This window comes from Chlamydotis macqueenii, chromosome 9 (genome assembly GCF_036417535.1).
Source record: "Chlamydotis macqueenii isolate bChlMac1 chromosome 9, bChlMac1.mat, whole genome shotgun sequence".
Lineage (NCBI taxonomy): Eukaryota > Metazoa > Chordata > Aves > Otidiformes > Otididae > Chlamydotis > Chlamydotis macqueenii.
The window spans coordinates 3,097,367-3,119,677 of record NC_141564.1 but is presented as its reverse complement, the minus strand read 5'-3'; the positions used below and the strand labels follow the sequence as shown (position 1 = coordinate 3,119,677).

General features: G+C 43.4%; 1 protein-coding gene across 1 annotated transcript in view; it reads right to left on the bottom strand.

Annotated features, from left to right (window-relative positions):
* The window catches only part of EPHA4 (EPH receptor A4), a 98,656-nt gene that overhangs the window by 12,319 nt on the left and 64,026 nt on the right, over window positions 1-22,311 (bottom strand). Inside the window, exons 6-13 of the mRNA XM_086754190.1 lie at window positions 12,858-12,982; window positions 11,523-11,682; window positions 10,402-10,513; window positions 6,332-6,390; window positions 5,510-5,623; window positions 5,140-5,325; window positions 932-993; window positions 186-395 (exon numbers count right to left, since the gene is read on the bottom strand). Coding sequence (XP_086610316.1) covers window positions 186-395; window positions 932-993; window positions 5,140-5,325; window positions 5,510-5,623; window positions 6,332-6,390; window positions 10,402-10,513; window positions 11,523-11,682; window positions 12,858-12,982 — 1,028 coding nt within the window. The remainder of the gene's footprint in view (window positions 1-185; window positions 396-931; window positions 994-5,139; window positions 5,326-5,509; window positions 5,624-6,331; window positions 6,391-10,401; window positions 10,514-11,522; window positions 11,683-12,857; window positions 12,983-22,311) is intronic.

Here is a 22,311-nt window from a genome sequence, read left to right as displayed (position 1 = left end):
CAGTAACACCACATCAGTTTATCCCAGCTGTGGAGTCCGGGCCAGTGTTTATTTTTAGGTTGCGATATAGGTTTTCACTTGCTACTGAGATTATTTCAAAACAAACCACTGTTACCTCCCACGCAGTCAGACAAAACCAACATGCAGGCAAGAAAACCGACTGGACGGTTTCTTTCCCTCCTTACCCGTGTGGTGTAAGCTGCTTCAGGGTCGTCTTCCAGGACCCGGGACATGCCGAAGTCGGACACTTTGCAGACCAAGTTGCTGTTGACTAGTATGTTTCGAGCGGCGAGATCCCGATGCACATAGCTCATGTCAGACAGATACTTCATCCCAGAGCCAATACCACGAAGCATCCCCACCAACTGGATGACTGTAAATCTGCCGTCGTTCTTCTGCATATGGGGAGAGGAAGACAATCGCAGAGCGTTACGCTAAAAGCTACGTTGTCATTGCCGAAATCGGCAAAGAGCGAATCTCTGGATTTCCATCTCTTCTCTCAAATAAAACGCAACGTTACTTCCTCACTCTCCTGACTGGTGTCTATAATTCACCAGTAAAGTCAAACCCCAGAGGTTCTGTCGCGGCTTCCAGTGATGCAGTGTCCAGCGTGCAATGAATCCGGTTTTAGTGAGTCTACTGCATTGTGATGCTTTCAAAACCTGAGCAAATCAGAACTGTTCCCATTAAACATGGATTACTTCACACCCTGCTATTTTAAATATTACATTTATTCTATATTCTTCCACTTTACTTTTATTCTGGTTTTTGACCGGAGCAACACCAGAAAATAGAATTTCCCCAGTACAAATATAATTTCTTTAAAAATGCTGAATTTTCAGTGTCTTTCTGCAACAAAGAACCAGAATGAAAACCAGAAAATGTTTCCCAGTATAAAATCTCCTTAGCTTATCATGAAGAAATCACCTACCCTGAGGAAAGCATCCAAGGAGCCATTCTCCATGTACTCCGTTATGATCATTACCGGTTTACCTAGAGTTCGCAGAAAGAAAAACACAATTCCTTGATGAACACCGATGTTAATGGGATAAAAATGGCTTGCACATGATTTTACTGCCAAGACACCTGGCTTACACAATCTAATTTAATTTGAAAAGCACCGAGCTTATGCCTCAGCTGTGGGGAGCAAGAGGAGAAATATTCTAGGACAGAAACATTTGAAGAGCCCCATCTGGAAGGTTAACCCTTTGGTGGACTCACTGACAAGGTCTTTAACTGAAGTGGCTCCTGTTCTCTAAGGAATACATGAATTGATAATTGAGAGCTAAGAAGCAAAGATCTGTTCAAACTGGACAAAAATCTTTAGTGTAATTAAATTGCTTCCAGACTAGAAAGCCTTCCTCTTTCAAAATGGAATTTGTGAACGCTCTGGCCTCTCTGCCTCTTTCCAAAGATCAACGCTTCAGGCGAGTCAGAAGCCGTCAGCAGCTACAAGATATTCTGAGACAACTGGATTCAAGAACGCAAAATACAAGCTGTTCCTCTTAGCTTCCTCTGTCCCGAATTTGTATCCCGTGTCTCTCATTATTTATAAATGAGCCAAAGCCATTTGCCTCATGAAGTCAACCACGGGATAAATGATTCAGTGAATTGTGTCACATGTGGGGCATGGCGCTTCAGCAGCGCTCAGCGTTCCATGCTACCGTACAGAGCGCCAAGCTGGGCAATCTGAAGAGAAATGTAATGGAACGTTACTGGCATGGGGATGCTTTCTAGGCACTCTCCTCTCTAAAACAACAGCAAATACATCAATAATGCTTGATGTTGTCTTCAAGAGCTTTACAAAGTCATGCGGCACTGAAACTAAAACCACTTAGGTACATGCCAGTAACACTCATTATTTCATGCTGGAGTTAAATCAGCTGGATATTCAGCAGCTAGTTATTTGCAGAAATAGCTCCAATATCATCTCCATTCTAAATGTGAGATGTAGAGAAGTGACTTATCAAAGGTCGAATGGCAAAATCCTCGTCCCAGGATGAGCACTGTTAAGCCGCCCTCAAGTCTAGGGAGCACCTGATGATCAGCAGCCGGCTGACAGGGCAACCTTTCCTGCCAGTTATGCTTTAGCCACAGGAGCTGTAGAGGTTATTCCTAAATAAAAGGTAGTACCCCAGAGAAACTCTGCTTTTGCAGTTCCTGGAGCAGCTCCGAACAAGGGAACATTATGGGGAAAGAAGGGGTCAACAGACATGTCACCTACACTGAAGATAGCTCAATTCTGTCTTGGTATCAGAACTACTGAACTTTTCCTTGCTTCTGTTACCAGCAAGTATCTGCTACAGAAAAACCAGCTATGAAAATTAACCAACCATGCCCCATCCCTGGAAACATTCCAGGCCAGGTTGGATGGGGCTCTGAGCAGGGGGGTTGGATTGGATGGGCTTTGAAGGTCCCTTCTAACCCAAACCATTCCATGACTCTATGAAATGCTGCAGAATTTAAAGTTCCCTAATCATTTCTACCTCAGGGCGTTTTTCACCAAGATGCTTTTCTTTTCTTTTGTCAGGGATTTATCTTTTTGAAGTAATCTTTTATTAGAAAACAATATGCTATAAGGTCTGACTGTACTGATAATTTTACACCATTTCACTTAGTGTGTGATATATCACTTATTTCACTCATCATTGCTTATCCCACCTTTTCAGTCCCAGTCTACCCTTTGCAGGCCTTTTACTATTCCTGCCTCTCCTTCCCTCCGCAACCGATACCCAAATTCTTTCTGTTTTGGTCCCATGCAGACTGGCACGCCCATGAAACGCCAGTCTGGCAGCTGAACCCGCTCTGATTTGCAGGAACGCAGCACAGAAGCGATGGTATTGCATAAAACAAACTGCTCTGGATGAAGGGCTTAGTGACCTTGGCTGAGAACTTGCACCCTTAAGGAAAGGGACGTGAGAAAACATCAGTCTCCCGCTAATTCACCTTTGCAAGCATTCTTTGGTAGAAAGAGAAAAAAGTCCAACCAAATCTGCATATGTCGCCGTTTCATTTATCCTCTGCAACTGTGACCGGAACCCTTCCACTGAACAAATACAGCTAAATGAGTTTTAATTAACCTTCCTCAATCAAAAGATACTATGTCAATGCAGAAAGAAAGAGAGGGAGACTCTTTCAGTGCATTAACATGTAATTTCATTACTCAGGCACTTCTTTAGCAGAGGAGGGGGGGTAGAGAGAGAAGTTACCATCAGCAAGTCAATTATTAAAGTACTTGACTAGCAGCCAATAATGTATTCATGGTTTTTTGCTGCCTCTCTCAACCCCCATCTACACTGCTATTTATCTCACATTTTAATTTTCAGTTTATTAAACGCATTCATTTATCACAGCATTCAGAAAACCTATGGAGAAATTGAGATAAATGCCTTCTGAAGTAGCCCTGTTTACCAAACACACCAGCCCTGCGGTAACCGAGCCGCCGTGCTGGGGAAGCATCACTTACTGGGAGCCAGGCAGCGAAACATTCTGGGGTCAGGCCACCACCTCCTCGGTGAAAATTTCAAATCATTTTAATTCAGTAACAACTGTATTATGCAAATGCATACAGTCATTTATAACTGCTGGAGCTGTAACAGCTCAGGGGTTTCCAGCCTCAGTGGGATTGAACGCAAAGATTCCCTTCTTGCCTTTCTTTTACAGAGGTGCTGGAAAAATCGCTGTCTGCAGCAAACACTGGGGCCTGGCCACATACCCTCCTGCTTTGTTACAACAACAACAAAAAGAGAAAGAGACTCAGACCTTCAAAATTTAAACAGAGTGTTATCTTTGAATGTCAGTTTTGAGGGAAGGCCTCAGTAAACGATGATCAAAATTAGCCCAAACCCTTATTTTCCTTAGCGGATTTTGCCTCGAAAAGCGAACAGCGACACACTGTACGAGCTGTTTTCAACAACTGTGAGAAGGCAGACTAGGAGACGGAAACACAAGCGAGCAAGGTAAGATTTCCAGAAACATAAGTGAGAGCAAGTATCAGCTCCCAGCAACATTCAAGAGGGATGGGGTTTTTCAGTGGTATTGATGGCTTTGACAACCCTCTATGGGAGATGCTTTGCTCTTCTAGTAATATTTTACTTTTTAAATTTTCATCCATCTCTAATTTTAATTCCTTAGACCATTAATAGCTTGCATTCCTGTTCATCATGCACAGCACCAGCTGCAGAAGGTAAGTTTCCCAAACTCCACCCTTTAACAGCAGCTCACAGATCACCGTCTCCTTCTTTGCTACCCTAAGCACGCGCCGCCGCATCCAAAGGGTCCTTCAGGATCAGTGACCAGCGCCAGGCTTTGCCAACAGGCTACCTAGGGCTGCAGGAGCAGGGATAACTACACCATCGCAGCGGCACCGTATCAAGTCAGACCCAAGCACGTTTGTCTCACAGGTGTATTTTCAGTTCTAGCCTACAAACAGCATCAAGCGAGCGCTGTCATCTTCCTTCTAAGGTAGGGTTCATCATGGCACAGTAAACACTAACAGACCTAAAAAAAAAAAAAAACCAAAACCAACCAAACAACAACAAACAAAGCAAGCAAACAAAAAGATCAGCCAGGTAAGTTCTGCAGTGTGAGATTATCACCCCTGTAAATCAGAGAAAACAAATAAGCAAGTTTCACACTAAAATAGCCTACTTCATTTCAAAGGCTTTGCCCTTACATCTGTGCTTTGTACCTCAAACATACGACTCTGTAGTTTTGTTTTGGTATTTTTCCCCCAACCATTTTAAATTCTTTGCTCATCATCTGCTTTTGCCTATCCTGTAACAATCAGCTCAGTCTAGCAAAGATGTGAGAGATGCCTGCTTGGCATAGCAAGAAGGGGAAAAAAAAAGCCAACCCCTGCAGTATTAATTCCCTCTACAAAATCTCGTACAAGCTGCCTACAGATAGAGTATCAGGTTGAAACCATAAACCCATTTATAGCTGACAACAAGATTAATGACTTGTCCTGCACTGATTTCCGCCTATTAGCTATCAGTGGATCTGTTCCATCTGTCATTTCACAGGAAAGAGGGTAAAAAGGAAAAAAAAAAAAAAAAAAAAAAAGCCAGCACAAGCCACCACAGACTTAATTTCTCAGTGACTTCCAAATTGGCCTTGTCATGAAAATTACCTACTTACATTTAGTAACAACACCTTCCAAGTGGATGATATTGGGGTGGTCAAATTGTCCCATGATGCTGGCCTCGCTCAGGAAGTCTCTCCTTTGTTTATCAGTGTAACCAGCTTTGAGTGTCTTGATAGCGACACAGATCTCTCTTTTGCCTGGTACTTTGAGACGTCCGCTGCATACTTCACCAAATTCCCCTTAAGGAAAAAGGCACAAGAATCCACGGTCACAAACATGAAGGATGCACTTGTGTTGTCAAGCTTATGTCAGTTCATTTGGGGGAACCGTCATAGAAAAATCAGAGGATCCCACATTTCCTAAAAGGAAATTTAAAAGTATATTTACAGGAAAAAAAAAAAATGCAGAAGTTCTGGCACTTACCCACACCAATAACTTTTTCAATCTTTATGCAGGAGGCATCAATTTCTTTGGCAAATTCCCTCACAGCTTGGTTTGGATCCTCATATGTAAAAGGATCCACATATGTTCTAACACCTGCAAGGCAGAAATGTTTTATTTGAATTCAGTGATCCACACACTGCTGAACACAGAACATATGAGACTGCAGCCTTAATGATATACAACAGCAAGGAGAGCGTACAATAAAAATGTACGGTAAGCCAGGAATGATTGATGAAGGAAGGAAGGACTTCATGTATTTTTTTTCCCCAATGTGATTTTCTCAAAAAGATATAAACATTTCATATTTCCCCATGTTGATAGGCCAATAGCCTGTCTGTGGACCTGAAGTTCTGAGCCAAGAAGTTCTGAGCTCAGGGCTTAGGTCTGGTACCTGGGTAACCGAGATGGAAGTAATGGTAGGATTCAGTCCTGGAGAAAAGGCAGCGCAGTTCACACTTCCTTTCCTGCAGGACTGCCTCTGGCCCATCCAGAAACTGCCTTAGCAGGGTATTGTGGGCAAAAATCATGCCTAATATCTCTAGTCAGGAACGGATGTCCTTCAGTGGAATGGAACAATGGAAAAAATTGATGAACCTTTCTACTGTCTCCTCAAAAACTTTTACCCAGATACTTCTATTCTCCCTGTTACTGAAGCGCACAGTTTTGAAGGAAGATGTTTGCAAGAGGAAAATGGAAACATATTCATCTCAAGAGGAACGTCATCCCTTATTTCCCTAGCATCAGAACATGGGACGTGTTTTACGAACTGTATCAAAAAACCCAAGCACCGCTGCTTTTTACCTTGGTTCAAATGTTTCTCCTCATCTGCCTCTTGCTTCGCCTTACTGTACTTACTGCGCCTGTCAGAACAAAGAGCATTAGAGTCCAAAATAAGGATCTTACTTTGAGACAAGCTCGGTCTTCTTGACGTGCCGAGACTTGAGCTGTTTCCACCTGCCGCGACCTGCGCTCGGCAGCTCTCCTCCAACAGCCCATGGCACAACGTGCACTCACCAGTGTGGCAGGAGACTCTTCTCCTCACACTGATCTCAGCATTACCGGCATCAATAAAGCATCAAGAGAAACACAAATCTCCATATTTTATCTCAGCATTTAAAGAAAGAAAAGAAAGCTTGTGTTTTGGCTACTTTTGGTCTGTTAGGGAAGACATTGAGGAGTCAGCTCAGCCAAACGCGTACTGGGATTTGAAGCTCCCCAGCTTTCATTCATTGAAACATGAAACAGAAGAAAAAAAAAAAAAAAATCCCGTTTGACATGTGAAGACGACCTGATCTTTGAACCAAGCCTCACAGCTCCCAACAACATCAACAGGACTTGTGTTCAGACACAAAAAGCAGGTACGCATCCATCATAAACGGCTGGGAGCTTCTTTTCTTGATGAAAGTCAGTTAAATGCAAATGGCTCCAAATCACAAAAGCAGCGTTATTAAAAACCACACTGGATCCAAACATAAATTTAAACCATTTCTTCGCCCGAGGACTTACAGCCCTGGTATAACAGAGTAAGCTGAGTTAAATAAAAGAACTATGCTCTGCTCCCTGTTACTGAACTGAGTAAGGGAGAGGCAGCACAAACCTCACCCAGCGCCGTACGTACCCAGTCAGATTGCAGAGATGGTTGTAGGTATTATACAACCACTCCTGGGGGGGGGGAGGATGAAAAAAAATTTTGCATTTTAAGCAGAACCCCTTCAAATTCATTTTCTTAATGTTCAGGCACAGATGGGAAATACGAACACAAACAGGCTTGGCATGAAAGCATTTTAAGTATGAAAAAATGCTTTTTATCTTATTTTTAAAAAGTACAAGCACCCTAACAACGGATTAAAAAATAACCTTCCCCCACTAAAACCCAAAGACATGCAAAAGCAAGGAAAACAAAGGGATTACTGTTCAGGCAATATAATTGTAGCTTATTAACTTTAAATAATACCTTCCAAACTAACTACCTGCTTCCACTTCTCCCTGTGCCACCTGTTGACCTCTCCTGCCTGGCCCAGGGCAGGCCGCTCCTGTCTGCCACCGTCGCGGAGAGCGGCGTGGGAGCCCTGCGCCACGGGGCACGCGGGGAAGCTCACCCGAGCGGCAGAAGGAAGCTTTTGTCGCAGATTTGAACCCCGTAATTACAGGGATTTGGGCAGTGGTGATTAAATAGCCAGCATTCAGGAAAAGAACACAGCAGCTTTCAGAAGCTGCAGGGGTCTCAGGCACGGAGAGATCTACAGGTGGGGGCTGGCGATGAAGAGGAGGTAACAAGGGAGGTATTAGCATGTGCTGTTCCCACCTCCTCCTCCCCAAACCAATGAGGGGCTGGGGGTGCTGCCGGGCTCAGCACAGGCTGGCAGAGCGCCTGATCCAACACCATCGGAAGACGGTGGGCAAATGCCTGTGGCTGCTTACAGAGTAGAAGATCATCTATCAATTGGAAGAATTTTCCGGTACAAACTTTTAGATGACCAGAGGATTCTGTAGGGCCACCATACTCCACCAATGCCCTTTTAGAAAGCGGCTCCTTCTGTTTTACGCTTTTCCAAATCCTTCACAACTCTATTTGAGATACTCTCATTTCACTCAGTGTTCCTACAGGGCAGAGTTTAGGAACGCTCACGCTCCCTCCCGTGCTCTGCTCCACGCATCCGCTCATCTGAACCTCAGTAAGTTCAAACTCACATTTAGGCAGATTGGTTCTCACATCAACACAAACGCTGTGGTCGCCCAACAGAACCAAACAGCCTGAGCTGCCTGAGGGCAAAGTCCTTCTACAAATCCTCTTGTAAAGATGAATTTGGGGATTCGAGCAATGACTTGAAAAAACGTAATGTGAACTTAACAGTAATAACACACGGCTCAAAAGTGGGCAGCAGAGTGGCCATGTCTGCAGGCCAAAGCACAGGTTTGATTGTACAAATACAACTTTTAGGTCAGAGCTAGAGTACAAAACCTCCTCGTGGGGACTGTATAGACAGAAAAGCTTTTTCTGATCTGAAGTCATTTTGGAACAAAGTATAATTATTTTGCTATTAACTTCTGGTGGTGTAGGAACATCACAAAGCATCCCCAAAGCCCGCACCTCTAAATGACACTGGTGAAGTGGTTAAAATCGTTAGAGTCACAGTGAATATTAAAGTGGATTCTATTTATTGAGAACTACTTCCAGCTACTGGGGAGCTGTGTATTGAGGAAGACTATTAATTAGCATGGCACCGTGCATTAGTATGCACAGAGCACTGCCACTGTCCTAGTATTTCATTCATCTTGCTACGTCTTTCCCCTTCCACTGCCTCTCCGAGACCTACCAGCGCAGAGCCATGGGACATCTCTGAACCCATGGCCACCAGGATGCTTTTATCTCCCTTCCCACCAGTGCTTGGACCAGCCTTTTGTCCCTGCTGCCCACCTGCTCTTCCTCTTGTCTTCGTCCAACCTGAACACTCATGGGCTGAGATAACCGAACGGACAGCCTGAGCGGTGAGAAGACCCGCCTGAGCGCGCACCTGCATCAGCGCGTCTGTCAGCTACCTGGCTCCAGGCAGCCTTCCCTTTGACAGCTTTATGGCCGACACTAAAGAGAATCAATCCGAGGGCAAGGGGTTGACATTTCATTTTCTAAAAAGTGATCCATTGAGGGCCAATCACCAAGCGGTGTTTATCAGCCTTGGGAAGCGACAGTTTTTTTATAGGGGGAGGAGGGGAAGGAGTCATCTCAAAGCAGCTCGACAGGCTCAATTCTCCAAGGTGGCGACTCATAATTAGAAATCCAATGCATCCTGCTATCAATCCTGCCTTAAATAATAAAGTGATCAATAAAAGCAGAGAGGAGATTAAGTCATCAAGCTCAGTGATGCTATTTTCTGTTGCAATGGCTTTTAATAAACCTGTCTCTCCGCATTACATTTTCATATGTTCTGCTCTTCTTTCCTTGTGCCAGCATGGAGGCTTTGAGTTGAACACCCACATAAAGCTGTAACAATCCATGTCTACTTTCCAGATATTACATTCATAGTGACTTAACTGCTCTTTAAAACAATTTAGAGAGCAAATCAAGAGGAATTTGTGCACATTTATGGCTGATGCCATTAAACTGATCAACAGAGACTGACAAAACGTGCATCCCTCAGATCCCAGGCTTCAGATGCAGTAAGGATACATCCAGTACTCTGAAGCACAATCACGCTTATCTTTTCAAATGAGACTGAACACAAAGATTAAGACGTAAACACTCACGCTGTGTTCCTACCACACTGTCCTCCCTATTTGCAGGATTGTTCCTGACGCCTGGGTTGAATCTGGGAGAATGAACAAGTACTTGGAAGGAGATGATGGCCCTGCTCTGATGAAATAACCATTGATCCAGTCTGCTGTATTACTGTGTATGATGGTGGCTTTTGTTTTACAGTCACATTCACTCACGCTGGAAGGACTAACCCGAAAGACTAATGCAGACTCAGCCTAACACAAAAATTACAAGCGTAGCAGCCTGATGGCTTAGCTCACAACAGCGCAGTTGTTTACTTCCCGTCTATCAGGAGTCAGTCCCAGAAAATCTACTGTACCCATACCCATTCAACTTAACTTCAAATTCCACTAACCACAAATCTCTAGCTGGCTTGGGTCTCAATGCCAATTACTGGGATCAGCTTTGCATTTGAAGGGCAAACAGAGCTGGAACTATTGCCATTACATCACATGCTGCTTGGTTCTAATGTTGAGAAGATCAAAGCTACACGGGAGAAGGCTTGTAATGCAAATGCACTGTTTATGATGCTAATCAAAGAACTTAGCTTTGTTTGGAGGAGACAAAAAGCTTCCTCATGAAAGAGAGAAGGGGAGAGGGAAGCTTAAGTTCTTACCTCCTGCTGATGACAAAGGCTGCGATAAGAATGACCACAAGAACAACACTGCCAGCCACAGAAACGAGCAGCACTGTGGGATTGGTACCATCACCAATGATGGGGGACGGAACTGGAAACAGAAAAGAGAGCATTAGTGTCAGACACCCTCAAAAAATCAACCTAGGTAGCACTCAATGAGGCGCTCTGGCCTGTGAAGGCAGTTCAGAGTAGCACTCAAATCTACTTTCAGGCCTTTATTATCTAGTCACTTGACATTGTTTTCCAACAGGGCCCTAATTAGCTGAAGACATGGTGTTTGATAAAGATTTGGGGAACTTCAGTTTACTGGGAACAAGAAAGCCCTCTCCTTCTCCCCTTCAGTGTTGCTTAGAGGGTGTAATGACTATTCTTTTTTTTTTTGACTTTCTAATTCTTTCCTCCTCCTTTTCCTCTCAGTGGGGCCAGATGATCACTCCCCAACTGACATAAAGAGGATAAGTTATTTTAAAATGTCATCTTCTTCCTGCTGGATTGATTATTTTCAGCTGTTAACATCCTGAAGGATGTTGCCACTAACTGGCCTGACCTTAAATTGATTTAAGCAGACCTGTACGTCCAAAATAAAACAGGCTTGGTCACATTGCCTCCCTGCCACCAAAAAGCAAACATTTTGGGGGCTAAATTTACATGTTTCCTTGAGTAAACTGAAAAGCTCTGCTGACAACATAATTCAAACATTCTGTCTTTGTATGACTGTCTAAGGAAAAGTGCAAATATGTAAGCTGATGTAGGACACCTAACTGATCTATGTCAGCAGCTTGCCAAGGAGAGTAGCAGGGTTCTATTCTCCTGCAAATGAGAGATTCCAAAAACATGTGCAAACATCTACATTTACAGTAAACAATATAGGTACATAAATCTCTCAAGGACCAATGGCTTCCAAGTGTTTATAGGGTGCATATCCAAATAGATGTCTCAGGTCAGAGTCATGGCATCACTAACAGTCACGCAGCCACGAAAGAACATTTTCCCAGGACAGACACATCACAGTCCAAGGGGAAACTCCCAACACACAGCTCAGTTACATCTGCACTCTTTGCTCGAGGAAAAGAAAAAGAAATCAACGGGCATGTCATTACCTGTGTTGGTTGTGAATTCAAACGGCCCACTGAAGTCTCCGTATCCTGCTGCCGTCCTGGCCCGCACGTGAAATACATATGAAGTCAGGGGGTTCAAGCCTTTGATGTCAGTATTCCTGGAGGCTGTCTTCACAATGCGATAGCTGCGCTCATTTTGGTCCTAACAACAAAAGAATACAGCGATGATCCAGTAAAAATGCCTCACTGCACCTGAACCATAGAACTCCATTTCCTTGCCAAAACTATCATGATGAAAGAAGATTAGTAACAACGATGGAATTCTCAAAATACGTCCCCAGGGCTCCTGCTGTCGGCCTTGCTCAATACCCCTAGCACTGCGTGCTGCAGGGAGCTCTGAGCAAGCCAAAAAAGGATGATGAGGCACTAGGTATGATGCTCATATATCACTAATTATTTAAGAAATCACACAACTAAACCCTTTGGAAAATAGCCAAGCCTTCAAATAGGATCCTCTTGATGAACAAGCAACATTTTACTCACACATGCTGGCACTTTCTTTTTTCTTCCTACCAGCCAGGAGTCATATAAAAAAAAATAATTATAAACTTATTTTAAAAAAGAAAAGTTAGGAAATGTCTTCCAGAAAGCCCAATCTTAAAAACTGTTGGCTGGAAAATCCATCAGAAAATGCAATAATCTAGCTTCCCTGCAAATCAGATGTCTTTTTCTGTAAGTGTCAGGGAAGCAGATAAGTGATTATTTTTATAAAAAAAACTTAGAAGTATCCATGTCCGTGTGAGAGAGCACACACACAAGCAAGAGCAGGTAATTGTTCATTTTTGCAGAGAACCTTCAAAGAAAATAGCTCCTTTCACAGTTCCAAACTTGAGTGGTTATTTGTAGGAATAACATCTCCCTCTAACTTGGAAAGTATGAAGAACATAATTTTCTTTCCTTGTTCTCTACCAGAAGTCATCCAGCCCACACTATCACTCTAAGCAGAAGCTATTGGCAAACAGATCTTATTATTATTACCGCGTTATATACTTCATTATTATACTTCTGTCTATGAAGGAAAGCTAATGTCTCACTTCTGCCCAACATTATTGATTCTCATTATAAATACGCTTGCTACAAAAGCTCAGTTCCTAGGCAGGAAAAAATAACAAACTCATACAGCCGGAACAGCCGATGAGCCTTATTCTTTCAAGCAACCATTCAAGTGCGTGAAATCCTTAATTGGATTTTATTAAACTGAATCTATTTGGTTTCAAATGATGGAATCCTATCTGGAAATAAATTGTACTGGAATGAAGTAAAAAGCTCTCCCCAAATCCAAACACAACCCCTTGCTTGGCCATTTTTGACCAGTACCTTCTCATAGTATTTGACTTCATACTCCAGGATAACTCCGTTTGGCCTGTCAGGTTCCAGCCACGCCAAGGCGACGCTGTGCCTCGTTATCTCTTTAGCCTGGATCAAAGCAATGGGGGATGGAGCTGCCAGAGAAAAAAACCACAAATATATAAGCAATAGGTTAGCATTTAAGTTGTTCATCATAGCTCTCACAATACTTCCAGAAACTCTGGTTTTCCTGCAGGGTGGTTAGAAGCATTAAGTATTTTTTCCTGTTTTCTCTAACAAAATTGCATTTAATGTGATGTTCTGGGTAATACTAGAGAGGTAGGCTTTAAAGTAACATGACAGTTGTCTCAACACTGCAATGTTCACAATGTCTAGGTACAAATCTCCCTAACAGGCTAAAGCACTAAAAGATTCTGCCTTATTTTTTCCTTTCTTAGGCACAGCAGATAGACTTACACTTCTGTTTTGGCCCACAGTGATTCTCTTCCTCCATCTCCTAAAATTAACTGATGTTACTTCATTAGCTATTTGCTTTACAGGAACGATGAAATTCCTCAGGGGCCAATCTAGTTTTCTCTAAAGCTGAGAGAATATTCCCACTGAATTAAGACAGACCAGAATAAAGCTGAATACATATGAATTTGGACCCTCCCATGAAACCCAGGAAACTCGTATTTCAAGAGTCTGAGCCAATTTGTTCTTCCTAACTCGCCCTGCTTACGCCTGACTCCGTAAGTCCTGGAGAATGAGGAAGCTCAGTGCTCAAGGGCCAGGTTCTGGCTTTGATGGCTCCTTCCCAGCCAGAAGGTATCAGAGATTGGTCCATTGTGTACCCAGCTGGCACCATCTGACCCTGTCCCATCCGGCGCGATATCGATGTGATGAATAGAAAAAGCAGGATTACACCGCTGTGTAATTTCTGGAACAACCCTACCCAGCAACAAGCTAAACTCAAAGATCCTTTAAATTGTATCTGCGGGCAGTAATAAGGGCTGCAACGAAGAAGATAACGGCAAAGATCTCATTGTGCACCCTACACTTTGAATAGAGCCCCCGCTAACGCTGAAGTTCAGGTTTTCGACTGGCTGGAGGACAATGCCTTCTCCCTTTGACTGCGATAGCAGAGGATTCACGGCTGCGCTGGGGGAATGGGTTTTTCTGAAGATTGATGAACCCGGCTGCCCCTTTCTTGCTGTTGTGTTGCTGTGTGGTCACGTCTCCAGCCAGCTGTTATCACGCTCCTTTGATGCTGACAATAGCTGGTATAAATGGCAGAGTCTCCAGGGAGAAAAGGGGACATTCATGAAATTTTAAATCTTATCTAACAAAGCTGTCCTGTATAACCAGAGATTAGAGGTCTTCCTAAATTGAATATATTTCTTCTTTTGTCCCCTGAAGCTGTAGACACGTTGCTCTTTTTTCCACTCCTTTCCCTTTCTTTTTGTGTCTTTTTCTACCCTTAACTTTGGGATGACGATCCACCGAAAACGTTAGAGAGTAAAAAGTATCCTTGAAACGTATCCTTGAAAACCACCAAGACAGACAAATAAATAAAACAGTCACAATAAATGAAAGGAAAATTGAATGTTGAAAGCCTCAAACCTACTTGACCATATCAGACAGTTCTGATGGAAGTGAAAATAACCAGCGGACGCCACGCAGCCACAAAAGGGTGTCTCCTCTTGATGGGAAACCATCAGGGAGCTGCTCCCTGATTTACTGTTTGACAGTTTGGCATCTCTGTTAGAAATTTCTCTCTTTTTCCTTGTCTGTCTCTCACAGGCAAAGGCAAATACTGGATGACAGTGGAGACTATAAACACAGCCAAGAGGGAGGATCCAGGTGTGCTCCGTCAAATCCTGCCTGTGGCAGGACTCAGAACCTGCTTAATAACCTCACACTTAGGATCAGACTTCCCCCCCCCAACCTTTGCAGTACAAATACCGCTTAGCTAATAAATTAGAAAACAGATTTGTTACCCTAAAACACACAGATGCATGACATTACGGATAAACCAAGCGGAGAGGAATCTGCTTAGTTAATCGGTGCCTCACACAGGGCAGACAGGCAATTCTTTTTACTGAGAATCCATCACTTACGCTGGTCTGACCTTAAGGATTGCAGGGAGAAAGTTCACTTTCTTTCCTTTATCCCCTTCTTAACCTCCTCGGTTTCCCATTTCATTTCTGCGAGCATTTATATTGGAATTTAGCGAGTCCTTCAACATTGGGCCTGTAAGTGCCGAATGAAAACGTGTTTCTTCTCTGTTGTAAAATGGCTATTTCCAGCAGAATATATACTAACTACCTCTTCTTGTGGAAGATGCTTAGCTTTATACAGTTTAACAAGTGCTTTCTTACGTGTCTCAAAAATAGAGAGCTGATCTTAGGCACTATGCCACCAGAATAAATAGCCTGCTCCTGCCCTCTAGGACACAAAGAGGACTCCTACATCAGCTCCTTTGTTACTCCTTACAATTAAAATTTTAAGAATGGCCCTAGATTTTCCTTCCTGTCCTTTATAAGCAACTTCTTCCTACTTAACTTTCAATCTATTCTTTTGTCCTGTATTGCACAGATGAGCGATCTGAGTTGTTTCGTTTCAGCTGCACATCCCGCATCTCCATATGCTACACAGAAATCCTAAGAGCACTGAAGTCCAACCACAGGACAAAGGACCAGAATTGCAAGGGGCTGGCCAGGAGCTCTTTGACATCTCTGCAGCACACATCTGTACCAGTCTAGGCACAAGGATGGTGATATGCAGCTCCGTGCGCCTTGGGGAACTGGGCCCAGTAAGCACAGGGAGTACTACAGTTATCCCACCGCATGGATAAAATCCTCTGTTACCAATTCTCCTGCAAATAGCCCTACAAATCACGGCTATTTTCTTCCTTGTTTTCCAGGATCCACCAGCAGCTGAAAGACTGGGCTTCCGGAAGAACAGGTCTGGGTATCCTTGGACATACACTGCCAAAAGGGTGTAACAGTCCCATAGAGTCCGGGACAAAGAGGACATTGCCACCGCCAGCTCATCACGGCAATCCAGGCAGCAGTCACGGCCTCCTGGGTGAGCTTCTGCAAAGTATTTCTATTCTTTGTTCTCCTCCCTTTTGCCTTTAAATTGCCTCTTCGGGATGATGTGAAGGTAAACATGTGACAGGCTGTAAAATGACACTTTGATCACGAGCACAATAAAAGACAATCTTCTCTTGCACGTGCGTGGGCTAACTGTTCATTCTATACACACATTCCTACACCAAACATACTGAGGACAGCTTGACCAAAAAGAATGACGCACAGAACGAAGATGTCCACAATAAGATCACATACTGCTTTTGAGAGAGAGAGGGAGATCACTTTTTCTTTGATGTTCTGCACTTGCCTCCTCTCTACTCCCCAATATTTGGAAAGGAATATCAAGCAAAAACTTATTTCTCAGCCGTCGTTGCTTACAACAGGAAGTTTTCCTGCCACACGTGCACAGCCTGTACGTACCAAGCCCCAGTTCCACCAGAACAGGCCATTCCACAGGGAAGAACGATGAGGTATTTTGGAGTCTAAAGAGGGGTTCCCTTTGAACAAAAGCACCAAGGGTAACTTTTCCCAGCTCAAAGCTCAGCAGTTCCTCTCCCTTCAAACCCCCGCTCCCTACCGATGTGGATGTTGCAATTTTCTTTTACCTGCTTCCTCAATAACCTGCCATTAAACACCTCCTAGTAGTTTTATTACTGCGGTTCTCAGCTTGCGGCCTACAGAGAGGGAAAGAGCACAGACACACTACAAAAACTTCACCCAAATGCCAAAAAGCCATATCCCAAGGCTAACAAGTGCTGAATTATAACAGTTCTGAGGCACTTGAAAGGACGGCAGAAGGAGAGTGTCAGTTTTTCATTACTGTTTCGAACTGGGGGGGATGGGCGACGGGGACAGGAAATAAATAGATGCAATAAAGTCTCTGGCATGTGGGCATCCATGAGTGAAAACAGCCCTTTATAAAACTACAGCACACGAGTACTCGGATATCACAGATACACAATGCCCAGTGTTTTAGTGAAGATGCCTTCTTAACCACAGCAGGGTTTACTTTCCACTCCCCATGATTTGAATTTAAATGGAACATGTTTACTCAAGGGGTCTTTCACTGATTGAAAAATATACCCACAGATTGTACATTATCTCAGCTAAATTCAAATAACATATTTAAATTTAATTACTTGAAGCTTAGGGGTTTTCATGCTTTTCTTTTTTTCCCTCAATTACACACAACACCACTTATTTGTTCTTATCAATGGCTATGTACTTTGTCAAGCATCAAAATTAAATGCTTGAAAGCACTAATGATGTTACTGTGATTAAGGGTTTTTACCTTCCAGGGCAGATACTAAAAGCCTGCTCCATTATTAATTACTTAAAAAAAAAAAAAATTTTCTGAGAATCTAACACTGAAGAAAAGTCCTCTTAGAAATCAAAACAAGACAATAAAAGATCTTCTCTTAACTGGGACAAGACACATTTAAAGGAACCTGGCATATTGAAGGTTTTCTTGTTGAATATTTACCTTACAATAGTTTGGGTTTTTACATGGGATTTTGTAAATTATATTCTCAAACAATCTGGAAAATGATATACAACACAGAGAATCAAATATGTTTTACATCATTTCTAAAGGCAACGCTCTCCAGGCCAGATTCTGGTAATTTTATTCATGTAAGAGAGCAACTTACTCTACTACTACTCTGCTACGCCTTCCACCCAGGGACCAGAAAGAGCCTGCGGGCTGGATGTGCACTGTAAAAACTAACCACATGCGGGTTCAGTTGGGTTTTTTTTTTTCTTTATTCCCTCTGTGTAATTGGAGCAAACATTTGTACCAGCGATGACTGGGCCAGGTTAGGACTTGGACAAGGATCTAGAGGCCTGATTGCTCAACCAAGCCACTGGAAGGCTCCCAAGACATTCCCGAGCCCTCTGCCTTCCCACCATCTGCCTCTCCCTCCCCCAGGAATGACGACTGGCGAGGAACGCCTCCCAGCTTGGAAAACGAGACACACCAAGATTCAGGGCAGCATTTCAAGCAAAGACTTTAAATCTATGCCACTGGAGTAAAGCGCCCAAGGTTATCCGCCCACACTTGAAAATCCTGGCCAAGGTAATGCGAAGCAGTGTGACAGCTGAACTTGGCCTCTTTCTCTCAATCCCTTCAATCAGCTGTAATACTTCTGAACTACACTTTCCCTCCTCATTACTAGAAACCACACCGCTCAGGAAAAGCACCAGCTCGGCCACAGGGTGCTCTCATAGGACACCTTCATCCCAAAATGACAGGCGTAAGCGATCTTCCCTTTCTTTCCCAGCTCCACAACCCAGTCGCTGCCAAAGAACTCCGAGAAAAACAAGCGACGAGCTCTCACACCTAGAGACCAGGTCACAGCAGTTATGTCTGTAATGATGTGTTCGTAAGGAAAGGGTCTAGAAAATGAGATTTTAAAGACTCTTAACACAGCATTATTATGTTTCAAACATTTCCTCTGTTTTAAAGTTTTCATTTCTTGCCTCTCCCTAAAGAACCTGCGCTGCAAATCTTGCCAAACCACAAAAGCTGGCTCTGACTTGCATCAAATCAAGAGCTCAAAGGAAAACCCAGGCTGTTAGCAGCAACAAATAGTAGGAGTTGAGGATTATTAGTCCTGTATTTTTGCCACCCTACTCCAGGTTCAGTTCTTGCAGTAGCCGCTGAGGATCCACAAAGAGCCTGTGTATTTTCAAGTCGCACGTGTTGTTTTTAGCACAGACTACTTCAGCATAGCAGAAGTGCTCTAACTGAGATCAAACCAGTTACGGGAGCTGAGGTTTAACCACAGTTCCCTGTGGTTTACATCAGGAACAGCAGCAAAACGGGTGACGAAGAAGATTCTGCGCACCCAGGAGATGCTTTGTTCTGGCTATTGATTTCCGAGGACCATCTCTTGACAGCAATACATCATTTCCAGGTACAGGCCCTCCAACTCCGAAGGCCAAATCATGTCGTCAGCTAACGCAATGCAGGTCTGGAGCAATTCCAAAGATGTGAATCTTCAATCTGCAATCCCAAAGACCGCCTTCAACCAAATGACTACAGAATCTACACAGCGTTTAGCAAGAGATCGGTATTACAACTGAAGCACGGGGTCTGTTTAGTCTGAGAATTCCTTGTTTTCTTTCGGCGAGCTTGCTAAGAAATCCTGTTGGCATGTTCTGACAAGGATAACTTCACAGTTGCCAACAGAAACATGGCAGAATACTGTGTATTTCCTGTATGTATGAGTGCCAGTTTAAAACAAACAGGAAAACAAGCCTTTCAGTTGGAAGGCAATTTATAAAAATCTGTCGGAACATTACAATCACTTTAAAAAACCAGCACCAAAACCTTTCTAAACGCTTCAACTAGAATGATTAACACAAGAAGAGTGAACGTACTCAGCGCTCTGAATTGCTCTAAGAAACTCTAGAGTTGTAAGCAATTTGTTAAACTGGGGAATTAGTCAGCAGCTGTCTGACCCGAGCAGGTTTGGAGCCGCTGGTCACAAAGCGAGGCAGTTACTCTTCCCTCTAGTTGAGTTTAGAATCTGACCCAATATAAACAACAATAAATTCTGTAGCCTGAAGAAGCCAACGCTGATGCTCCACTGCATTATACTGGATGGAGAGAAGCAGAGAAAATGGGCCAGGCAATCTGGACAAAGATTGCTGTAAATCTTGGAGCCCTCCTTTGGGGCCCAGACTAGTCACGCTCAGAGGTAGGACCCCATGACCCAAATTTGGGTTGAATGCTTCTGGGAAGCACGTGCTGTAATCATCCTCTTACTTCCCAGACGCCAGTAAAGCAAGCACAGACCACCAGAAACCACCAATGCTGGGACACAGTGTAGAGGACCCCAGGGCACGGCAGCACTGGGAGAGCCAGAACGCGAAATTAGAGACCATAACCTCTTGTTATTAAAACAGATAATAATGTTGGAAATTGAGCATTCCCTAACCATTCCAAAGAAGTAGGCTGGATCAATCGGAACGACTTACCGTCACCCCCTCAGGGCAACTCTGCCTCACCCAGATGCGCTGCTGTTCCTCCCCGGAGCCTGAGGCAGCCACCAGAGCTAATTCCTCTCCAGAAATCGCCTGTCCTTTGCCTTTGTGTTGCTGCATGGGAGGAGGATCTGCTGAGCTGTCTTCAAAACAAACTCCTCTGCTCCCCCTCCAGCTCCATCCACAAGGAAATCCAAGCTACCCTCAAAGACACACCAGATGCTCACAAATGATATCTCTGTCCCTTTCTCTAAGCCCTTCCTCAAGTCAAGCAACCGTCCAGCTACTTCTCCTCCCATGTTCCCACCGTCCTGCCATGGTCAGAGGGGTTAAGACCCATCTGCATACACTTCATGAGTCAACAGGCATGGGGGGTAGAACTGTTCTGAAAATTGTACAGGACCATTTCTGGTGTGTAAATTCCCAACCACTGACAATAGTGTTATCAACCATCCACGAAACAATCCCGAAAATATCGACCCTCCTCTATTAACATCCCAAAGGGCACACCACAAAGGACAGCTCTCACCTGATGCCTCACGGCCATATGACAGCCTCGCTTCTGCTCCTTGGTCCTTCCTAAAAATTGACTACGACGCTGCCTGAGCACACGGTTACCCTGAGAGTTACGGTGCGAAGCACTCCGGGGCAAATGTGTGATTCCTTACCCAAGGCAACATGTCTCCTAACGCTGTTCTCCTTGGTTCTCGCACGGTTACTTTTTATTTACTTGAAATGTGGAAGTCTAGATGATATATACATGCGCTAAATAACTTCCTTTGTCACTTACTTTCAGCATTAAGAGTATTAGATTTTGTGAAAAGAGCTGCTTAAAAGCTTTTTTGAAATCCAGTCAAATAAAAGCCTCTGCCCTATATGCCACTTACATGCTCTGGAAATACTGAATATCTTCTAAACAAAATAAACAAATAAATGCCATGACTCACTTTGCAGAAGCAGCATTCGCTATTTTAATAAACAGATTTGGCCACATTGTCTCATCCCAGTTTCTCAAATGCTACGGTAATAGCAGAGAGTTAGACTTTGCCATTTGGGTTTCTCAGATCAATCACTCACCATCAGAAATGGCAAGAGTCCTGGAGATGATAGAAGATAATAAAATTATAAACATTTTACTGTTATACATGGAACAGTAATTGCAGGCTGGGTCTCAAACACGCCCTGCTGAGCCTGCGGCACCCAAAGGAATCAAACCCAGGGCTCACCTGACAATAAAAATCACAATCTCCATCTTAACACTTGAGAGCAATAAATTGTTTTGAAGTCACCAAATTAAGGAACTTCACCTTTATTTACTTCAAGCTCCATCACACTGAAGAAGCTGGTGCAGAAGGTTTGCATTTACTTATGCACATTTCAGTTGAATAACTTAAAAATTGTAATTACAGCTGATATTCAGAGCGTTCAGCTGGAGCTCCGGTAGAGCAGCCTCTGTACAAAGGTCAGACGGATTCAACACGATACAATCTCTGCCTCTGGGCTGTTGAGAAACTCTCCAGATTGAATCGAGGTTTAGGTTTTTTGGGGTGGTTTTTTTTTTAGTAGCGCTTTGTGAAGGACACTGGTCTGAGAGCACTTAGAGATCCTCAGTTCTCTTCCAGGATGCTGTAAGCCACCCTGCCATACTATCCCATCCTCTTCTTCAGGGGAAAAAGATACTCTGTGCTTTTGGAAAAAGTACCACAGAGAACCAGACTGTAAACACCAAACTCTCACGCTCAGAGCCCTTCCACCAGCTCCGCTCGCTGGAACAGCATTAAGCCCTCTTTCCTTCATCTGCAACAGGCAGATTTCTTCAGGAAATTAAAAAGTAGACCCGACGAGACAGAAAACTGTATTCTGCACATGGTGGTGCTGCAAAAATTAAAGCTACATGAAGTTTGCTGTTCAGTAAAAAAAAACAAACCCTAAAGTGACGAGGGACAAACACGGCAAGATTCTCAAGCTTCCTGAAGCACATAAACCTTAAAATTAAACTCTTAGTTCATGGTGTCAGTAACCGATTACATCATAGGTGGCACATAATTAAACTTAGAAAGGGGTTTCATTATTTTGGTTTGATGCCGGATACTGAAAACTAGTGCATTATTCATTTAAGGATTGTGTCAATTAGAAAAACCCCAAATGGAATAAGCAATTAAATATTAAAGGTGGCTGCCTCAGTGGAGAACAGTCAGAAAGATAATTGGTAAAGTTTCCTGCACAATGCAAGTGCCATTACAAAGTCCGGACAATTTCAATCCCCCCAGAATAAATAAATATATATATTTTTAACATTGACCTCATGAGGTTATGAAGATCTGCAGTTCTACAAAGAAATCAGCCGTGTTTGGTTGCTGGAGGAGTACTGAGCTACAGCCTTGGTACATAAAAACCCA